The sequence below is a fragment of the Nicotiana tabacum genome, chromosome 1 (assembly GCF_000715075.1).
Source record: "Nicotiana tabacum cultivar K326 chromosome 1, ASM71507v2, whole genome shotgun sequence".
Classification (NCBI taxonomy): domain Eukaryota; kingdom Viridiplantae; phylum Streptophyta; class Magnoliopsida; order Solanales; family Solanaceae; genus Nicotiana; species Nicotiana tabacum.
In genome coordinates this window covers 99,905,164-99,925,344 of record NC_134080.1, presented here as the reverse complement: position 1 = coordinate 99,925,344, position 20,181 = coordinate 99,905,164, and the positions used below count along the sequence as shown (strand labels likewise).

General features: G+C 38.0%; 1 protein-coding gene across 2 annotated transcripts; it reads left to right on the top strand.

The window, feature by feature from the left end:
• Nucleotides 1-9,551: 9,551 nt before the first annotated feature.
• LOC107821067 (uncharacterized) lies at nucleotides 9,552-20,063 on the top strand. Of its 2 annotated transcripts, XM_075252472.1 has the most exons (11): nucleotides 9,552-9,689; nucleotides 10,037-10,125; nucleotides 11,781-14,013; nucleotides 14,084-14,384; nucleotides 14,469-14,553; nucleotides 14,640-17,090; nucleotides 17,182-17,397; nucleotides 17,467-17,559; nucleotides 17,676-17,776; nucleotides 17,862-18,269; nucleotides 19,840-20,063. In XM_075252472.1, exons 4-6 carry the CDS (start codon nucleotides 14,230-14,232, stop codon nucleotides 15,177-15,179), a joined length of 780 nt encoding a protein of 259 aa, XP_075108573.1. In that variant the 5' UTR covers nucleotides 9,552-9,689; nucleotides 10,037-10,125; nucleotides 11,781-14,013; nucleotides 14,084-14,229; the 3' UTR covers nucleotides 15,180-17,090; nucleotides 17,182-17,397; nucleotides 17,467-17,559; nucleotides 17,676-17,776; nucleotides 17,862-18,269; nucleotides 19,840-20,063. The 2 variants fall into 2 exon arrangements, with proteins under 2 accessions (XP_075108573.1, XP_075108569.1); XM_075252468.1 differs by lacking the exons at nucleotides 17,182-17,397; nucleotides 17,467-17,559; nucleotides 17,676-17,776; nucleotides 17,862-18,269; nucleotides 19,840-20,063 and having other exon boundaries at nucleotides 14,640-15,658.
• The last annotated feature ends 118 nt before the right edge of the window (nucleotides 20,064-20,181 follow it).

Sequence of the window (20,181 nt, the reverse complement as noted above, 5' to 3'; positions counted from 1 at the left end):
CCAAAAATGATAATTTGGGAAATAATTATTGGTTTTTTCTAATAAATTAAGGTGATAAATTGATTTAAAAATCTTTTAAAAATTGGAAAAATAATAAAACACTTGGACATACTTATATATGCATACGTATGCTATTTTGAAAGTATTTTGCATATAAAAATATACATAAAAAAATTGGGTATCAACAGCTTGTAGATCCCCTAGGACAGAATTACTCTGATACCACTTCTGTCACGACCCAAATTAATGGGCCGCAATGGGCACCCGGTACCTTACTCAAACGAGTACCAACATAATATATCTTTCTTATCGTACTATCATTGGTAACTGGTCCAACATGGCCACAACTCGTAATGTATAACTACAAGTGGGAAAGCAATGTATCAATGAACCATCTTTCTTAAAACATGAATACATATAAGTCGTCAAGGACTCTGACATACTGTACAAAATGAACCCCTGTCTACAAATCTCTAAGAGTATTTGACATCAAATGGGATAGGGTACCGGCCTACCCATAAGTCTGTAGCAAAATTCTGACACGATGACTCATAGACTCGGATGTACTCCGAATGAGGTGGAGTCTTCTTCGCTGAATGCTAACCTTGTCTACTATGAGGGATCATCAATCTGATTGTCTATACTTGCAGGCATGAATGTAGCATCTCCAACAAAAGGACGTCAGTACGAATAATGTACCGAGTATGTAAGGCACATAAATAAGTATATAAAAGATAAGGAAGAAATATGGAGTAAATGACTTAACCTGTAAGTCTGGATACTTCTGTAAATCATGAAATACTTATAGTGTCATGCATATGCGTGTGAATATCATGTCGTGCATAGATACATGTGTTCATAACATCATCAAGCCTCTGAGGGCATCCCGTCATATCATCTCGGCCACTGTGGGCGAAATCATCAATGTATACCGACTGATTAGGTGGTGGTGCATATATAACGTTGTAACCTCTTCCCATATATATACACGAGTATATAATGCCATCTGGTCATGGGTCAATGTGCATGTATAAATGAATGCAATGCATGAGAAGTACGTCAATAAAATCTCTCGGAATGTCATAAGACCATTATGCCTTTGATTAATATTATGAAGTAAACTTGATCAACTTACGTATTTTCAGAGGCCTATGAACAGACGATAGAATAACAGGACACATGGGGAATCAAGAAAATAAGCATCTCTAGCATTTCTATGAATAGAGTCATTTATGGAAGTTTTGCATTTGCTCATTCGTTTGTATCGTATGGATCATGCCAAAAGAAAATAAGGGATAGCCTTAACATACCTGAGCCAATTCTCTTGACAATCCCTTTAACACACGTCAATTGCGACAAATCACGTAACGGCGGATCGAAGTAGGGAAAATTCATATGATATTCTCGAGAAAGATTGTACCGGGATTTCTTTAAATTTTCATTTTACATTGGACCTTGTAGGGGTTAATAAGAATCTCTTTAGAGAATTCGACCATCCATTAGTAACTAAATATTGTCATTTCTCTTTAATGATGTAAGAAGATGGATTCTTTTATCAAAGAGAGTAGGCCCTACTTTAGAATGACTAAGCCCCTAAATATGACACCTTGCTACATAGTATATGAGTCATTTATTGGTCTTGTTATCTAATTCATGGGCTGCCACATTGGTGCCCTTAATCTTATCCCAATAATCACCCATTTTTCCTTAATCAACTTTGTTAATGTTTACCTTGAAAATGGTAATAACAATTAGATTTGATTTGGTGGTTCTAAAAATATGTGATCTATATTTATGCTAGTTGTTAGGCAATAGATGCTAAGTGAAAGATTAGAAACAACGAAATATTAGTTTGAGGATAGTATAGTAATCAAACCGAATGGCTGGAAATCGGAGCCTCGAGCTTATGTATACGGGGCCTCGAGGTCGAATTGGATGCCTTGCTAAAGGCAGTCGATAGAGGATTAACAATTATGATAGATTTGATGGAGGCTCTTTATGACCAATAATGAGCAATAAATGAAGAACAATAAATAGAACATAATAAATATAAGCAATAAATATAAATAATGAGACCAAGAGAATATGTTAAGTTAGGAAGCAGAGAGAATGTTCTTGTATATTCAATATTGAGAGGATCAGATGCCCTTACAAAAAGACAAAGATCCCCTTTATATATGAAGGGGAATCCCAAACATAGTACAAATGCATTTATTACAAAGATATGGGGCTGGTACAGCCATTTAATGCCATGATACTGGTTTTAACTAGCCTACTAGATTTTGTCAGCTCTAGTCACGCACCTTGGCAACCTCACATCGTTCCACTGTAGCCGCTGATTTCATATTGCCTCGAGGTCGATCATCATTTACACTGCCTCAAGATCGATCACCCAGGACACACGGGTCGAAACCCCGAACTGAGCTTCGAGCCTTCTGGGGTGGTCTTTTTGAGGCACCTTAATGATCATAAAATCGGACCACTGATTTTTACCTTATACAGATAGTCCCCGCGTTTCCTAGAATAAAATGATAGGAAACGGTTTTAAACCTCTACTCCTTAGGCATTACCGTCATGACGTCAGTCTATCAGAGCATTAAATGCCATTACTCAAAAAGCCGCGCAAGGGTCGTCGTCAACACGACTATCGAGAAGCCCACGAACCGCTATTGGTTCATCATTTCCGTTGTCCGTACGGATTCTATAAGTACTTCAATAGTTTAGTGATTCACTCTTTTACAACATCTTCAAACTTTCAGAGCCAAAGCCATCCCTTTTGACGTTCTTGATTCATCACTTCCTTTCTCAGAAAGACCTTTCCACCACCATGGCTAGAACCTCTAAAACAGTGCCTCAAAAATAGGGTGTTGCCTCTTCGTCTCGAACATCCAAGGGCAAACCCAAAATAACCCCCACCGTTGAACAATGTACCCCTATTGAGTTCGATACTGTGAACGATTTTTCTATTGAGAGACCCTCATCTACACCGGGCCGATGTGAACACGTATCTTGGTATATTAGCATCGGGAAGACTGTCGATGGGAGAAGACAGTGCTGGTTGAGATTCCCCGTTCTGGTCCCTGGTGATAGATCCGGTTATTCTCGACTTCTATCATAAGTATCAAGTGACGCTTGGCCAAATTTATCCATCTTTTTGGAGGATAGTCTATATGCTTTGTTATTTCTCCAACAAGGTCGTGGGTATGACTTTTACCCTTGACCACTTGATCAGACTGTATAGCCCTCGTCTTTATCAAGGTTTGATTAAGCTTCACCCTCGATCCGCGAAGCTACTTTTCTCGAGGTTGCCCGCCTGGGGCCTTATAGCCTCGGGTTTTTGACAGATCGATGATGGTGGAAGTTGGCGGCAGTCCCCGAGTCATCAAAATTTTCTTGGCTCTGGGCCCATTCCTTGTAAACTTGGTGTTGCCTCATTGAGGGCTTACGACTTCAGAGTTTCCGACCCGGAGGTTATGTGGCCTTGAGTTTTCGATGCCAATCCCCGAGTGTTCGGGACATTTTTGGCTTCTGGAGACATTTTTGTAACCTTAATGTTGCCTCATTGAGGGCTTACAAGTTTGAAGCTTCCGACCTAGAGGTCATACGGCTTCGAGGTTTTGACGTCAATCCCCGATTGTTCGGGACGGTTTTGGCTCTAGAGCCATTTTTATAAACAATACCGAGCTTCTTTGAAACACGGAATGCTTTGATGGAGGGGAAAGTATTATTTGATTACTTGGTACAAGTATACACATTTTTTCTGTCAAGGGCTCGATCATTCTACTCGGACACGGTTCGTTTTGATCGTTTGGCCCAGTACATGATTTTCCTATCGAGACCTTATTTAGCACATCTTAGCTTCTCCGAGAGGAGGGGTGACCTTCCGGGGGGATGCCCCCCAGTTTTCGAGGTTGATTGTAGAGAAATCTTGAATACTTATTGAGTCTTCCTTAGGTAGCATATAGATGTTGCCTCGTTAAAAACCTTACCGGTAAAACCCTTCTTGGGATAAAAACCCGATCGAAGGAAAAGAGTGCAATGTACGCTTTTGGGACCTAAGGCCTTCGAGTTGGAAAGCGCTTCGGATGTTTGGATTGGATACTTGTACACAGGTTAGTGTAAAATATAACTAAAAGTGGAGACGATCATACCTTAGTGATGACGGCGCTTCAGGCCTTGATATGATTCAATCATTTGTTATGAGGATGCGGTACGGTCCTTTGCTTCACTTAGTCAGGCTTAGCTGAGAATGTATCTCATAATCACTATTTCATTGTTCGTTTATCCTTTGACTCCCTCGAAGGTGGAAGTATTGGTGTCGGTTCCACATCGTGCACCGCAAATATCTCTTTTGTTGCATGTTGTTCCCTGTAGATGGTTTGTATCCCGTCCTTTGTCAGAAATTTCATCATTTGATGGAGGGTGGATGGTACTGCTCTCATGTAGTGTATCCACGGCCTTTCGAGCAATGCGTTGTACCTCATGTCTCCTTCAATGACATGGAATTTGGTATTTTGGATAGTGCCAGCCACGTTGACCGGGAGGGTGATTTCCCCTTTTGTTGTTTCGCTTGCCATGTTGAACCCGTTGAGGACTCAAGAGGCGGGCACGATCTGGTCAAGCAGTCCGAGTTGCTCCACAACCCTCGACCTGATAATGTTGGCTGAGCTACCTGGATCCACAAGTAAACATTTAATTTGAAATGTATTTACAAGAAAAGAGTTTACCAGTGCGTCGTTGTGAGGCTGAGAAAAGGTCTCGATGTCCTCATCACTGAATGTGAGAGCGTCCTTGGGTATGTAACCTCGAGTTTGATTTTCCTTGGTGATGGATATTTTTGTTCTTTTGACCATGGGTTCTTGTGGAGCATCGATGCCTCCTAAGATCGTATGGATGACGTGTTGTGGCTCATCTGTTTCATTCTTCTTGGTTGCCTCTCTTTCCCGGAACTGATTTTTGGCTCGGTCGTTGAGGAATTCTCGGAGGTGATCTTTGCTGAGCAGTCGGGCTACCTCTTCCCAGAGTTATTGGCAATCCTCGGTCGTGTGTGTTATGAAATTCACACAGTAAGTTATGGTTCCTTTGTGAAGGGCCTGATTGCATAGGCCTTGGCCACCTGATGTCTCTGATTTTACTGATGGGGAATACGATGTCCGAAATGTCGATGTTGAAGTTGTATTCTGACAAGTGGGGTGCCTCTGTCGGTCCTGTGTGCGTATCGAATCCCGTTCTGCTAACAAGTCCCCGAGGATTCTGGCCTTGATCCATCCTTCGGGGCATTCCTTATATCCTTAGTGTATGGTTGGTATCTTTCTTTGTTTGGTTTTGGCTCCTTTGCTGGAAGCTTACTAGGATATATCGAGCCCGAGGGGACTCTTAGTTGGTCATCTTCGACCCTGATTTTTGATTGGTATCGGTTGTGAATGTCCGACCAAGTCATGGTGGGATATTCGACCAAGTTCTGCTTCAGCTGCTTCGAAGCCATCGAGCTTCACTCGTTCAAGCCTTGAGTGAAGGCCTGCACTGCCCAGTCATCGGAGACTAGTGGCAATTCCATTCGTTCCATTTGAAAGCGAGATACGAATTTTTGCAGCATCTTATTCTCCCTTTGCCTGATTTTGAAGACGTCGGATTTCCTTGTAGCTACCTTGATGGCACCAGCATGTGCCTTTATTAAGGAATTTGCTAACATGGCGAATGAATTTATCGAGTTTGAGGCCAGGTTGTGATACCACATCATTGCCCCTTTCAAAAATGTCTCTCCGAACTTTTTTAGTAGGACAGACTCGATCTCGTCGTCCTTTAGGTCATTTCCCTTCACTGCACAAGTGTAAGCAGTGACATGCTCGTTGGGGTCCGAGGTTCTGTTTTACTTCGGAGGGTCGGGCTTTCTAAACTTCTTTGGAATGGGTTTTGGAGCCGCTTCCTATGGGAACGACTTCTGTACGAACTTCTTCGAATCCACACTCTTCAAGATCGCGGGTGCTCCCGAAATTTGATCGACCCTAGAATTGTAGGTTTCCACCTTCTTGTCATTGGCTTCTATCTTATTCTCGCCTGACTTGATCCTCTTTGTGAGGTCCTCAAGCATCTTTACGATAGTGGGGTCGGCTGCAAACTCGTTGTTGCTTGATCTTTTTGGTGCCTGCTCAGCTTGGGGGGAGCCGTTTCCGGTGCTACCGTACTGGGAGTTTTCTGGTGGCTTTGTAGCTGAGAAATTGCCAACTGTTGTGCCTGTAACATTTCAAAAATAACGTGAAGGCTAGCCCCTTGTTCTTCCGGAGCCAGGGTTTTTTGAGTTTCTTGTTGATCTCCTTGGTGTATGCTCCTGTTGGTGTAGGAGCTTATTTCGACGTGTTGAACATTGCGCGAAACCACGTCCACGGGAATCGGTTCTGGTGCATCCTCAGGGTTTCGTGGTAGTACACCAACACCTGGAGCAGCCACATCATTTTCTCCATGGTCCTCAAGATTGTTATTTTCATGCGTGCTTACTGAGTTAGACATTTTGACCTGAAATCAAAGATCTTGGACAAGAAAAAGTGTGAAAGGTAACTTGCGTTATGGAGTGAACCAGCAAGAAAATAATCACTATTATGTTTAGCCCCACGGTGGGTGCCAAACTATTTACCTTGAAAATGGTAATAACAGTTAGATTTGATTTTGTGGTTCTGAAAATATGTGATCTATTTTTATGCTAGTTGTTAGGCAATAGATGCTAAGTGAAAGATTAGAAACAACGAGATAATAGCTTGAGGATAGTATAGTAATCAAACCGAATAGATGGAAATCGGAGCCTCAAGCTTATGTGTACGGGGCTTCGAGGTCGAGTGGGATGCTTTGCTAAAGGCATCGATAGAGGATTAACAATTATGATAGATTTGATGGCGGCTCTTTATGACCAATAATGAGCAATAAATGAAGAACAATAAATAGAACATAATAAATGTAAATAATGAGACCAAGAGAATATGTTAAGTTAGGAAGTGGAGAGAATGTTCTTGTATATTCAATATTGAGAGTATCAGATGCCCTTACAAAATGACAAGGATCCCCTTTATATATGAGGGAGAATCTCAACATAGTACAAATGCATTTATTACAAAGATATGGGCCTACTAGACTTTGTCATCTCTAGTCACGTGCCTTAAGAACCTCAGGTCGATCCACCGTAGTCGCTGATTTCACATTGCCTCAAGGCGGATCATCATTTATACTGCCTCGTGGTCGATCACCGAGGACACACGGGGTCGAAACCTCGGACTGAGCTTCGAGCCTTCTGGGGGTGGTCTTTTCGAGGTGCCTTAATGATCATAAAATCAGACCACTGATTTTTACCATATACAATTAATCCCCCACTAATCCAATAATTAACCAATTACCCACATAATTAAGAATTATCTCAAATTACTTAAAATACTACTTACTTTTAATACATTTTATACACCTTACTATCACGGTTATATGGTACCTTGTATGGCACTAGTCCATAAAGACAGAAACGGCTGCTGCAAAATGGCTCGGAAGGCAGCTCACCGTGAAGTCTCGAAGTAGTAATCAAGTGTGTGCACCAGACAGATATCCAGATGCACCTGCCTCAGATCCTGCATATAAGTGCAGAAGTGTAGCGTGAGTATATAAATAATATGTACTTAGTAAGTATCTAGTCTAACCTCGAAGAAGTAGTGACGAGAGGTCGACTTCAACACTTACTAGGGCCAAAATCCTAATTAAACATGATATATATAAATGACAATAGAACTCAGATAAAGAAATAAATATACAATCCTTTCACCGTTAGTAAGAACCAAATCATTTCCCTCATTTAACCATGTAACCTCTCAAGCCAATAAAATAATATAAAATATAATGGGGCTTCCAGTATTATTACGCACGAATTATGTCGAGGATGTACGACCAGATCCAAATATACATATACATGTACTATGTGCACTGCCGAAGGTCGAACGACATGAACCATAGATGCATCTATTAACCTGCCGAGGGCAAACGGCTCGCTCCCATGAGAGTAGTGAAAATTTACTCCGCTCGTAGAATGAACTTGCGACGTGGTTGAACATAGATTTCTCATGTTATCATAATATCCCTAAATCCTTTTCAAAAATAAGAAATTCAACCAGAAACTTTTTAAATCTTGAAATCCTCAACCTCAACTCTATTCAAGACAATTAATAAGCATAATCAAAAAAGGGTGTCAGCAAAGTATGGTGTAAACCTAAAACTACCCGGACATAAGCATGAATAGTAGCTACATACGGACTCTCGTCACCTCGTACGTATTTAGCCCCCACAAATAGAAGCACATATTAATTAAGTTCACATATGGGGTTAATTCCTTCTTACAAGGTTAGAAAAGAGACTTACCTTGTCTCAAAGCCTACTTTTCGGTCCAAGATTGTGCTCAAACCCTCAATTCAGTGCCAAACAATCCAAAACTAGTCAAATGATTTAATAATAAGTCAATACATATTCAAAAGTTCATATTCCAACTATTAAAGGGATTACCCAACCCTAAATGTAGGATTCCTAAAATTCACCACCGGGCCCACGTGCCCGAATTCTGGAAATTTTTGAAGGAAGTTGTTACCCATAACTTCACGAACTCAAATACATGATTTTCACTAGATTCCATAACAAATTTCGTTGTTAAATCTCATCTTCATCAAAAACCTAGGTTCTCCATCTAACCCATAAATTTCACAAATTTTCATGTTAAAATCTACCCATAATCTATGTATTAAACTCACATTAGGTAGAAATTACTTACCCTCAATAGCTAGGTTGAAATCCCTCTTTTTGAAGCTCCAAAATAGCCCAAGTGTGTGAAAAATGAGAGGAAAAAGGCTTAAGTCCCGTCTTTAAAATGTTTCTGCCCAGGTCTGCCTGCTTCATGATCACGGAAGAGGCCTCGCGACCGCGAAGGCAAACGGCCCAGGCCCAGGAAAATTACCCAATCGTGAACGCGACAGGAGCTTCACGAATGCAGAGTCTCGCTTGGCCTACCCTACGCAAATGCGAGGGCTTCTTCGCGAACGCGAAGAATGATCAACAGCCACATAACTCAGCCTCCTCTACGCAAACGCGGTCCAAGTCACGCGAATGCGAAGGCTAGAGGACCCAGGCCTCCGCGAACACGGTCCTACTCACGCGAAAGCGAAGGGCAAAAGGCCCCCAGCACACAGTACCCCAAATCCTTCATCGGGAACGCAAGGGTCCTTCCACTACAAAAATTGGATTTTTAGTTGCAACATATAGCGGCGACCCTAAATGTTGCTACAAAAGTTATACCTTTAGCGGCGACATTATAAGTCGCTACTAAACGTAATTATTTAGCAGCGACTTTTCTGAGGTCGCCTCTAATGTGGCTGAAATTTTCAGTACCCGCTAAAACTAAAATTTTGGCTCCATATTATTTGTGATGACTTTAAATTGTCGCCGTTAAATCCCTATTGGAGCGACTGGGTCGCTACTAGACCCTCTTATATTTTAATTTAAAATAACAAAACAAATTAAATAAAACTCTCAAAACCAGTATAGAGCACATAGTACGTTTTCTCTCTCTCTCAAATCTCTCCGCCCTCTCTAAAATCCCTTCTCTGCTAAAAGAAAATAGCAAGGGATTATCTACTCCAAATCTCTCATATCAAGATAAGAAACTCAATTATCAGGTTTGTGGTCAAATCCCTAATTTTCCCCTTTTTCTTTTAACGAAAAAAATGATTGAGTTTTGTGGCATAATCGAGTTTTGTGGAGGAAAATCGCACATCCAATTTCTCTCATATAGTTGTTGAGCTTTCCCTAATCTCAGCGACTTTTCTGTGTTTTGTGCATATGTTTAACTGAAAACCCATATTAATTTTATATAAATTTATGTTTGGGTTTTTTTATAAGGATTCTTTATTCTATAAGGTAAAATCTTCAACATGCAGTTAGGGATTATCATTATTTCAGTGATTTTACATTTGTATTCTCAGATTTTATCTAGAATTTCTCTGAACCATTTGATAATCTACAGGAATACCAAAAAGTCATACAGAAAGACCCATTTGAAGCCTATTTGGTGATTTTCAGTCTTGACAGAACTCTCACCTATTTCTTTTTTGGGTAAGTTAAAAGCTTCTTCTTGAGAGACCTATTGCATGTTGGTATTCCTCTTGAATGATTGTTGCTGGATTCTAATTCTTTTGGTAACCTTTCTGGCCTTTGTGTTAATTATATCTCTGTCTCTGCCTGTGGATGGGGTTTTATAATTACTTTAAAGATTTGAATATGATGATAAATTTGTTAGTTGTTCAAAATTGATACTTTGAATTTGTTGTTGATCAAATACTGAACGTGAATAACAATGACAAGTTGCACATAGCCATGGTACTCACTTATTCCTTACTATATGATAATAATGATGCTATACATCTTTGATTACTTTTTGTTCTATATTTTCACTCTAATCACACTTTTAATGAATTCCCTTCAGCATAATTTTTTTATTTTCATTCACTGCATTTTCTTGCAACTACCTGTCTATGAGACCAATGTAAAGTAAAACTTCAAAACTTATCTGCTGCTTTGTGCTATGATTGTGAACCAAAAAAATGGAAGCTTAATGAGATGAGGCTTCCTTTCGATAAAAAATAGTTACATTTTTGTCTTCTTTATTCGAATAAAAATTATGAACTAAAGTTGTAGTTTCATTAAAGTTTTTTTATTTGATGATCTAGCAGTGTGTTTCAACATGAACAGAAACTGAGACTATAGATCTCTCTGTTGTCATACTCTAGTTTTTAGTTATTGTACATTTTTCAAGTCTAAGAGAAAACTGCTCTGAAATTGTCACCTTTTGCTTTTATTACTTGTGAACTGCAGTAGGACATTAATTTATTTGCCCCAATTATAGTGTGGTTCTAGTTTTGATTGCTTATTTGCGTTTCCCCTCAAATCTTTTGACTTTCTGAAAAATTTGTTAAAACAGTTTTCAAAATTTTTCCCTTTCTCAACTTATAAGAAATCAACATTATTTTCTCAGAATTGATTTGATACCCCTCTATTCTTTTCATTTAGAGTACGTTCAAAGTTGGATTTAGCGTCGATATTTCTTAGTAAAGTCTCAAAACTGTTTTTTTTATTTTGTATTGTTGTTAAATTTTTCTGGATGTCTATTCTAGTTCCAGAGCCTCAAGTGTGAAGTTCCCTTTAACTCTTCCTCATTATTATGGAGTTTTTTCTTAAATGTTCTAAAAGAAAATTTCTTAACTAAAAGCCAGTAACGAATTCATAACTACAATGCAAGTGTTCCCCCAAATCAGCCCCACTTTCTAAAATTGCTTATATATTGATGTGTCTTCCTTCAAATAGAGTTTTGTGCACTATGTTTGGTATCTTTTTGACACTGAAGCAACCTTGCCCTTAGATTATGTTTTCCTGGATTTGCTCTTAAGTATTAAGCCAAACTCACAACTTCATTCTCACTTGAAATACAAATGATGTCGACAAGGTTAGGTCCAATTCTTATGAATTTCTTTCTAGTGCCAAAATATAAGATATTTATCTTGTTATTGGATAATATCGCAAGTGATTGTTAGGGGTTGTTGTCTAAGTAATCTAAATTCTAAAGGCTAAAGCTTCAGGATGAGATTTAGAGTTTAGTAATATGTTGTTAAACTATTAGCTTCCTAATGTGATATATAAACTAATTAAAATCTTGGTTGTACTATAATCTGGAATATAATGACGGACTAACCTTTCCATTATTCTAAAAATAGGAATGGATAAAAGTTGGTTGAATATTAGAAATAGAGGTGACCAAAGGTACAGAGATGAAGTAGATGGCTTTCTTAGTTGGGCATTCAGTCAACCAAGGGGAAGCACTATGATTCGATGTCCTTGTAAAGGGTGTATAAATATTGCATTCAAGCTAATGCCCGATGTAAGAAGAGACTTATTGAAAAAGGGTTTCTGGGATTCTTACAAAGTGTGGGACTTGCATGGAGAAGTGTTAGTTAGAGTTGAAAATTCTAACGTAACACTCAATAATGAAGTAGAAGATGATAACATTGAAGAGGATAATATTTCAGAAATGATTCACGACGTGCGGGGACATACGTATGTAGAGGATAATAATAATAATACTTCTATGGACAATGAAGAGCCAAATTTACATGCAGCAAAGTTCTACAAATTGTTAGAAGATGCTCAGACAGAACTTTATCCTGGTTGTAGTAAAGTCTCAAAGTTATCTTTTGTTGTCAAACTACTTCACTTGAAGTGCCTTAATCATTGGAGCAACAAATCGATGGATGAACTGTTGAGTTTCTTTAAAGAAGTTCTTCCGGAGGGTTCATTTGTGCCCAGTTCTTTCTATGAAGCGAAGAAAGTTCTTCGTGACCTAGGCTTGGGTTACACCAAAATAGATGCATGTGAGAATGATTGTATTTTATATTGGCGCGATTATGACAATGCCCAATTATGTCCTAAGTGCGGTAAGTCTAGATGGAAGTCAGAAGAACACAAAGGCAAGAAAGTAGCTTGTAAAGTATTGCGACACTTTCCAATCAAACCAAGGCTTCAGATATTGTACATGGCAAGAGAGACGGCAAAAAAGATGAGGTGGCACAAGGATAAAAACGTTGATGATGGTGTTTTGCGACATCCGTCTGACTCCATAGCATGGAAATCCTTTGATGAGCGACATCCCACCTTTTCAGCTGAATTAAGAAATGTTCTATTAGGTTTAGCAAGTGACGGGTTCCAACCTTTTGGAAACATGAGTGCCAATCATAGTATTTGGCCAGTCATACTAGCAACATATAATCTGCCGCCATGGTATTGCATGAAGGATCCGTATTTTATGATGACACTTCTTATTCCAGGCCCTAAGTGTCCAGGAAATGATATAGATGTATACTTGCAACCAATTATTAAAGAGTTGAAAGAATTATGGGATGGAATCGAAACTTATGATTCCTACTCAAAATCTAATTTTATGATGCGTGCAGCTGTAATGTGGACGATTAATGACTTTCCTGCATATGGAAACCTTTTAGGATGGTCAACAAAAGGCGAGCTTGCATGTCCTTGTTGTCATAAATACACACAATCGGTTTCTTTACGTATTAAGTTGTGTTATATGAGTCATCGTTGCTTCCTTCCAATAAAGCATCCATGGCGCCGAAATAGGAGAAAATTTGATGGAAAGGTAGAAAAGAGGGTTGCACCTATTCCTTTAACAGGTGATGAAGCACTTATACAATTACAGAGCTTGGGCAATGTGAGTTTTGGGAAGGGAAAAAAGTGAAAACGTGACTTCCCCAAAAAGTGCTTACAATTGGAGGAAGAAAAGTATATTTTTTCAATTGCCTTATTGGAGTACTCTTTTGTTACGACATAACTTTGATGTGATGCACATAGAGAGAAATGTATCTGACAATATAATATCAACTTTGATGAATATGGTTGGAAAGACAAAGGACACATTAAAAAGTAGATATGACTTGGTGGACCTTGGTATTAGGCAAGAATTGCATCCAATTGAGGATGGGGATAATGTATTGTTACCGGCAGCATGTTACGCATTGTCCTCGGAGGAGAAGTTGAAGTTATGCCATTTTTTGGCTAATATGAAGGTTCATGATGCTTTTTCATCAAATATTTCAAGGTGTGTAAATATATTAGAGAAAAAGATCTATGGATTAAAAAGTCATGATCACCATGTATTATTGCAAGACATTCTCCCAGTTGCAATACGTGGTTTATTGCCTAAAGAAGTGTGTGAACCAATTATAGAGCTTGGAAATTTTTTCAAGAATCTATGTTCTAAGTCTTTGACAATCGAAGGTCTTGACATCTTGGAGCTGAATGTGCATGCACATTATTCAAACTTGAAATTATTTTCCCGCCGACATTCTTTGATGTCATGGTTCATCTGCCAATTCACTTGGCAAGAGAGGCAAAGCTTGGTGGACCAGCTCAATTTCGATGGATGTACCCTTTTGAGAGGTAATTTATTATATAATTTTAATGCCATAATTTTAATGGCACATTATATTGATGAGTTATTTCAATATAGGTATTTGCGAACACAAAAGTCATATGTTTGCAATAATGCTCATCCAGAAGGTTCAATTGCCGAAGGTTATTTGGCAAAGGAAAGTCTCACATTTTGCTCCAGATACTTAAAGAATATGTCAACCAAGTTCAACAAACCGGCCAGGAATGACGATGGATCTATATCAAATGGGGAGATGTCTATCTTCAAAAAAAGTGGGAAAAAAAGGTGGTTCAAAAGGCATCATGCTCTCTCACGATGAGTTCAAACAAGCATGTATGTATGTGCTTCAAAATTGTGAAGAGGTTCTGCCATTCATGGAGTAAGTATCATATTAATTTCAAGATAGCTCACATTGAAATGTTTCAACAACATTATCTTAACTGACTCCGTTGTCAAAATATAGGGAATACCAAGGAGAGATTGAAAGACAAGGTTCAATAAGTGATGGGTTGCATAACAGTGGGTTTGTTGATTGGTTTCGTGCACGTGTAGGTGTCTAGTTAAGTGACATTTTTAATATTAGTGTAATATTACGACGGTGTTATTAGTTACAACGATGTTGTTTGGTTTGTAGGTCTTTGTACTAGCTGCACAAGGGCGCGCAAACGAGGAGCTCATAAACTTAGTTGTTGGTCGTGCACCAATGGTGAATCGATATTCCAGATTTGTGGTGAATGGATTCAGATTCCATACAAGAGATCTTGAGATGAGAAGAAAAACACAAAATAGTGGAGTCCTTGTGAGAGGAGATGATTCAGACTCTAATAAGGAGTATTACAGTGTATTAGAGTACATTTACGAGTTGTCCTATATAGGAAATAGGAAAGTTTACTTATTCAAGTGTCACTGGTGGGACGTGGCTTGCTTGGGAAGGGGATATAAGATTGATAAATATGGCTTCACAAGTGTGAATACTCATTGTGCCTTGAACACAAATGAGCCATTTGTGTTGGCATCTCAGTCTGAACAAGTCTTTTACTTGGACGACATGGTTGATAAAGATTGGCTTGTAGTTGTAAAGACAAATCCTCGCAACCTTTTCAATATGCCCGAAAATGATGATTGTGTAGAAGTTGACGAGGAAGCATTGCTGAATGAAGAAGCTTATCAATAAGAGGAAGTTGAATTGAACATTTTACGTACCAATGACCATGAAAATGATATTGGTTTGTCTTTACATAGGAATGATGTTGAACCACAAAGTATTAACAACAATCATGCAAGCAAACAAGAACAAACAAGTGTGCATGATGAAGAAGAGAATTTTATTAATGACAATCTTATAGATACATCTGAGTATGAAGAAGAAGAGGATTTTATTAATGACAATCGTATAGATATATCCGAGGGTGAAGAAAGCGAAGAAGATTGGCTTGATGATAATGATGGATAAGATACTGATGATGCTCTTGAAGACTTAGAAGCAAGATAATATAGATGTCTACTTTTTGTTTTGAAAAGTTCTCTGTATTTTGTTCCTTATTGACATGACAATGAAATTAATTCATTATGCTTGTAACTTTAATTTCATAACTAGATTATATATTAAGCTTTTGTGAAATGTTATTGTTAGTTGCCAAGTTGTAATCATCACACATGCCTCCTCAATTGAGCTATGCACCTAATGTGCACATATCTGAAAAATTTCATTTTGCTGAGTATTTTTTGTGATTTCCATTTTGATCTGTGTCTATTCTTGTGTGGCTATCTAAACACCTCAGTATATCTTGATTCTTGCCATAAAAAACCTCTCCCAACAAATCTAGGCAGTAGTGCACTAAGCATCATTCTTACTTATTTTACTGATGTTACAAATCTAGGCAGCAGTGCACTTCTATTCTTACTGATGTTTTTCTACATCATGCAGGAGGGTCCAAATGATAGGACGAGGTAAAGGTCGAAGTGGAACTGGTCGTAGACGTGGCCATTTTCAAGGACGTGATAATGCTGGAGCGATGTCTCAGCCACAAGTACAACCAATAAGGAATACTGCAACATATGTGTCTCAGCCACAAGTACAACCAATAGGGAATACTGCAGCATCTCCTGAGACAGGAGAATAAAATAATCCTAGTCAAGAACCTCTAGAGATAGGACAAATATCAAGTAACCCTTGGCAGAGACATTCTATAGAGATAGTATCGTCAAGGAATCTGGACAGAAGTGTGCTTCCCTCTCCTGAAGTTGAAAATGAAAATGGTGCAGGTTAGTTTTTGAGTATTCAGTTATTACTCTTACTAGTGATTAAAAAAATGATCGCTTTCTCGCTTTAAGAAAGAAGCGAGGCGAAGCATGAAGGTCATCGCTTCAGGTAAGAAAAGCGACTCTGGTAAGAAAAGCGACCGCTTCTCTGTAAAAAGCGAGAAGCGTTAGAAGCGTCCGAAATTTTGATTTTCAATCTTCTTCTTCTTCTTCAGCAGCAACTTTCTTCAGAAGTTGAAGTTCTGCAATTTTGATTTTCATTCTTCTTCTTCTTTTTCTTTTTCTTTCTAAACGTCCAAAAAGCTCCGAAATGTTGGCGATTATTTTTGTCTTTAGTTCTTTATCAGAAAATTTCTGCCCAATTTTTATATGAAGTATTCATAGTTCTTATTGACTTTCTTATGTGTTATGTAGTTGTTCAAAAATTGCAGTTTCTGCCCAAAATTCTGCTTCTCGCTTCTTGTGAAATGTGGGTTGTCGCTTTTCCTCGCTTCACGCTCTTCACAACACTGACTCTTACTCTTAACATGACTGCAACTATGTAGGCTGATCACATATACTATTTTTTCTTTGTATAGTTTCTTCCAGCAGTAAAAAGAGAGAAAGAGGGAAATATAAATCCAAAACAGTAGATATAAAAACTAAGTATGGCGAAAAAATTACAATTACAAATCCAGATAATATTGATAGAGCAGTAGGTACTGGGGCTAGAGATATTGTTAACTATTGTGATTTAATCATGAGGAGCACTATCTCGTTCCGTGATGAAAATTGGCAAAAGATTGTTTCAAAACATGGAGAAGCAATGTGGTTGAAGGTCAAGGTAAAATTATTTTTAATATCGTATCGACTTCATGTTGCATCATTTATTTTTGTGGTTAGAATATCAAATATAATGGTACATGTATGTTCAGGATAAATTTGAAGTTCTTGGCGGCGTGCGAGAGCATAGGATTCAAGCCTTTGTTATCGATACTATGTGACGGCTTTTCAGAGCTTGGAGAGCTCGACTGAGCATTTGCTACTCTCGCCATGCTGCTGAAGGAAACATATTGTCTCGTCGACCTATAGATGTTGAGCTAGAGGACTGGAAATACTTAGTAGAGTATTTTGGAAGTCCGGAATTTAAGGTAACTTAATAACAATGTTTGATTCACTGCCCTTTGAATAATGGCTTCTTAATCATTGACTTAATGCAGGTTGTAAGCGAGAGAAATAGAAAGAATAGGGAAAAGCAGATAACTAAGCATGCTTGTGGTACGAGGTCTTTTGCAGAAGTAGAGGAATCGACGGTGAAATATATTTATTTTCATGTTATTAATTAAACAGCTTTGTTATTTATATATTCATTTATTTGATTATGTATTATTTCCCTATTGAACTATATTTTAGAAAAATCCTGCTGCAGGAGAAAAGGAACCACTGGATAGAGTTTGGGAGATCTAACATACACGTAAAAATGATAGAGGAGAAATAGTGTGGGTGGATCCACAATCCCAGCAGATTCACGTAATATTCTTAAATTAATACCTTACTATCTTTTACTCCTTTTTATTAGTTTTGGTGTAAATAGCTATGCGTATTGCAATGCCAGCTCCAGGACCTTGTGGCTCAGCAACAATCTGAAGAGATTGAGTATCCCATGACTAGAGCTGAGATTTTATCCTCAGTTCTTGATGAAAGGACAGGCTATGTTCGTGGTAAAGGGTATGGAAAGAAGCCTCCAAAAAGTAGTCACACGCAAGCGACAAACATAGAGGCTAGTGTGTCTTCTACAATAGAAACTATGCGTCAAGAGATGCAAGCTGATATGGATCGAAAGTTGCAAGCGGAACGTGAACAAATGGCTACGGAGTTGAATAGGAACATGGAGCAAGAGTTACAAAGAAAGTTGAATGAGAAGCTTGAACATGTGAATCTGGAAGTAGGGAACAGGGTCAGTCTAGAAGTAGCCAAGAAGATCCAAGAACAACTGGGTGCTCTCATGACCAGAATGCAACAGGTAATTTACTCTTAATGTTTTTACTCTTCCTTTTTGATATTTCTTCTTCTTAGCGACTTGAATCTTCTTCCATCCTTCTTGACAATTCTTTTCTTCATCTTCTCCTTCTTTAGTTATCTTTATGAAAATAAGTTGTTGGTTTGGTACATGTTCTAGTGCGATTCTGAAATTCTGGTGTGATTCTGGTCTATTTTGGACAGTTATGTGTTTGGACAGTTTTGTGTTTGCCTGTTTGGACAGTTCTGTGTTTGCCTGCTGGGGCTCCGCCTCTGAATGACTTATACAATTTTGGAATGGATCTGATATGGTGTAATGTAATATGTTGAAATCTATTTGTTAGCAATACTATGTAATTTTCCTAGTGTGCCATGATCTTGTAACTTTTCACCGAGTAATTTATAATTAAGCATCTCCAAACATTAATGCGTGGTTGCGAAGACTTCATACGCATGGTATAATTTGTAGTATGATTGTGCCCTTTTCTGAGTCTTGAATGTTTTCTTCCATAAACCCATGTATGTCTGGTCAGTGAGAATAAGTTGAAGATAAAGGAAGAATAATAAACAATAAGAACCTTGACCTTATCCTCAACATGATGTTTATCTATGATTCTGAGTAATGATTTCCCAGCATATTGGTTACAGTAAATAGACAGCATACTAGTAGGATATGAGCAGAATGGTAGAATTCTCTCGGTCAAAATTGGCTAAGATCTTATATATGTGTTAGAAAATTCAAAATATGTGTTTGCTTAACATATGAAAATGATGTTAGCTCATGCCCTATACGTTAAATGTTTGCGTCAAGTCTAGCGAGTGGCTGGACATGTAAGTTCTATACTGTATCCTGGGCAGATCAGTAAACTTCAGATGTATATATAGTTGCTTCATTTCAGAGACTAATAAGTAGCTAGCTAGTCCTTTTTCTTTTATTATATACTGTGTATCTAAATTGTAAGTGAAGGAGAAGTGCCTATTTTCAGAATCCAGAATCTATTGGAACATGATGTTTATGAAGATAGTTGAGATATATATAGTTTTGAATTACTTTACTTTAAAAACTGAAGAGATGCACATGCATCTCATAGGTGCAATCAATGATTAATCACTTCAAAAGTTTGCCTTAACCTAAGTTGTTATACTAACTCTCCGGCATTAATCAACAAAGTATCCATCTACTATATCATGAACATATCGAGATGTATGCTACAAATAGATATGAAAAATAATGATTCATATAAATCGCTTAGAATATGCACCTATGAGATGCATGTGGATTTTAGTTGAATGTTACATCTGTATCTTGAAATTTGCCAGTTGATATGTGCATGCCAAAGAAGGAAATAAAATTTTATGACAAGGAAATCTGCTTAGTCAAATGCATACTACACGCTTGCTTCTACTAACTACAGTGCAATTTATCTTAATGCTAATTTTTTTTTAATGCTGAATTTTTTTTATCTTAATGCTGAAATTTTATTTTAGAACAGTTTATCTTAATGCTGAAATTTTTTATGCAGTGCACTTACGGTACATGCGCTAAAGTGATCTTGTATTTTTTTGTGTAATAGCAGGGACAAGGTTCTTAAACAATAGAGACAACCAAGGAGGGGCTTCAAGGCACTTAGTATTTTGCTCTTTTGGGATGTATATGCATACAATGACAATGAAGTATTATGCATTATATATGTAATTCACATTTTAGTAATGGAAGTATTTAATATTCGACTTAAGATATTCTTTTGGTGTTTGTAAAATACTATTGGATGCGTTTATATAATTTTGGTCATTACAATTGCTGAATTAGATAGGTTTCAGTGGTGACAAAATTTCATTCTGCAATATTGAAGTTGTCGTTGATTGTTTAATAGTTTTTGTAGCATTTATCATTGCCACTAAATGTCATTCTGCAG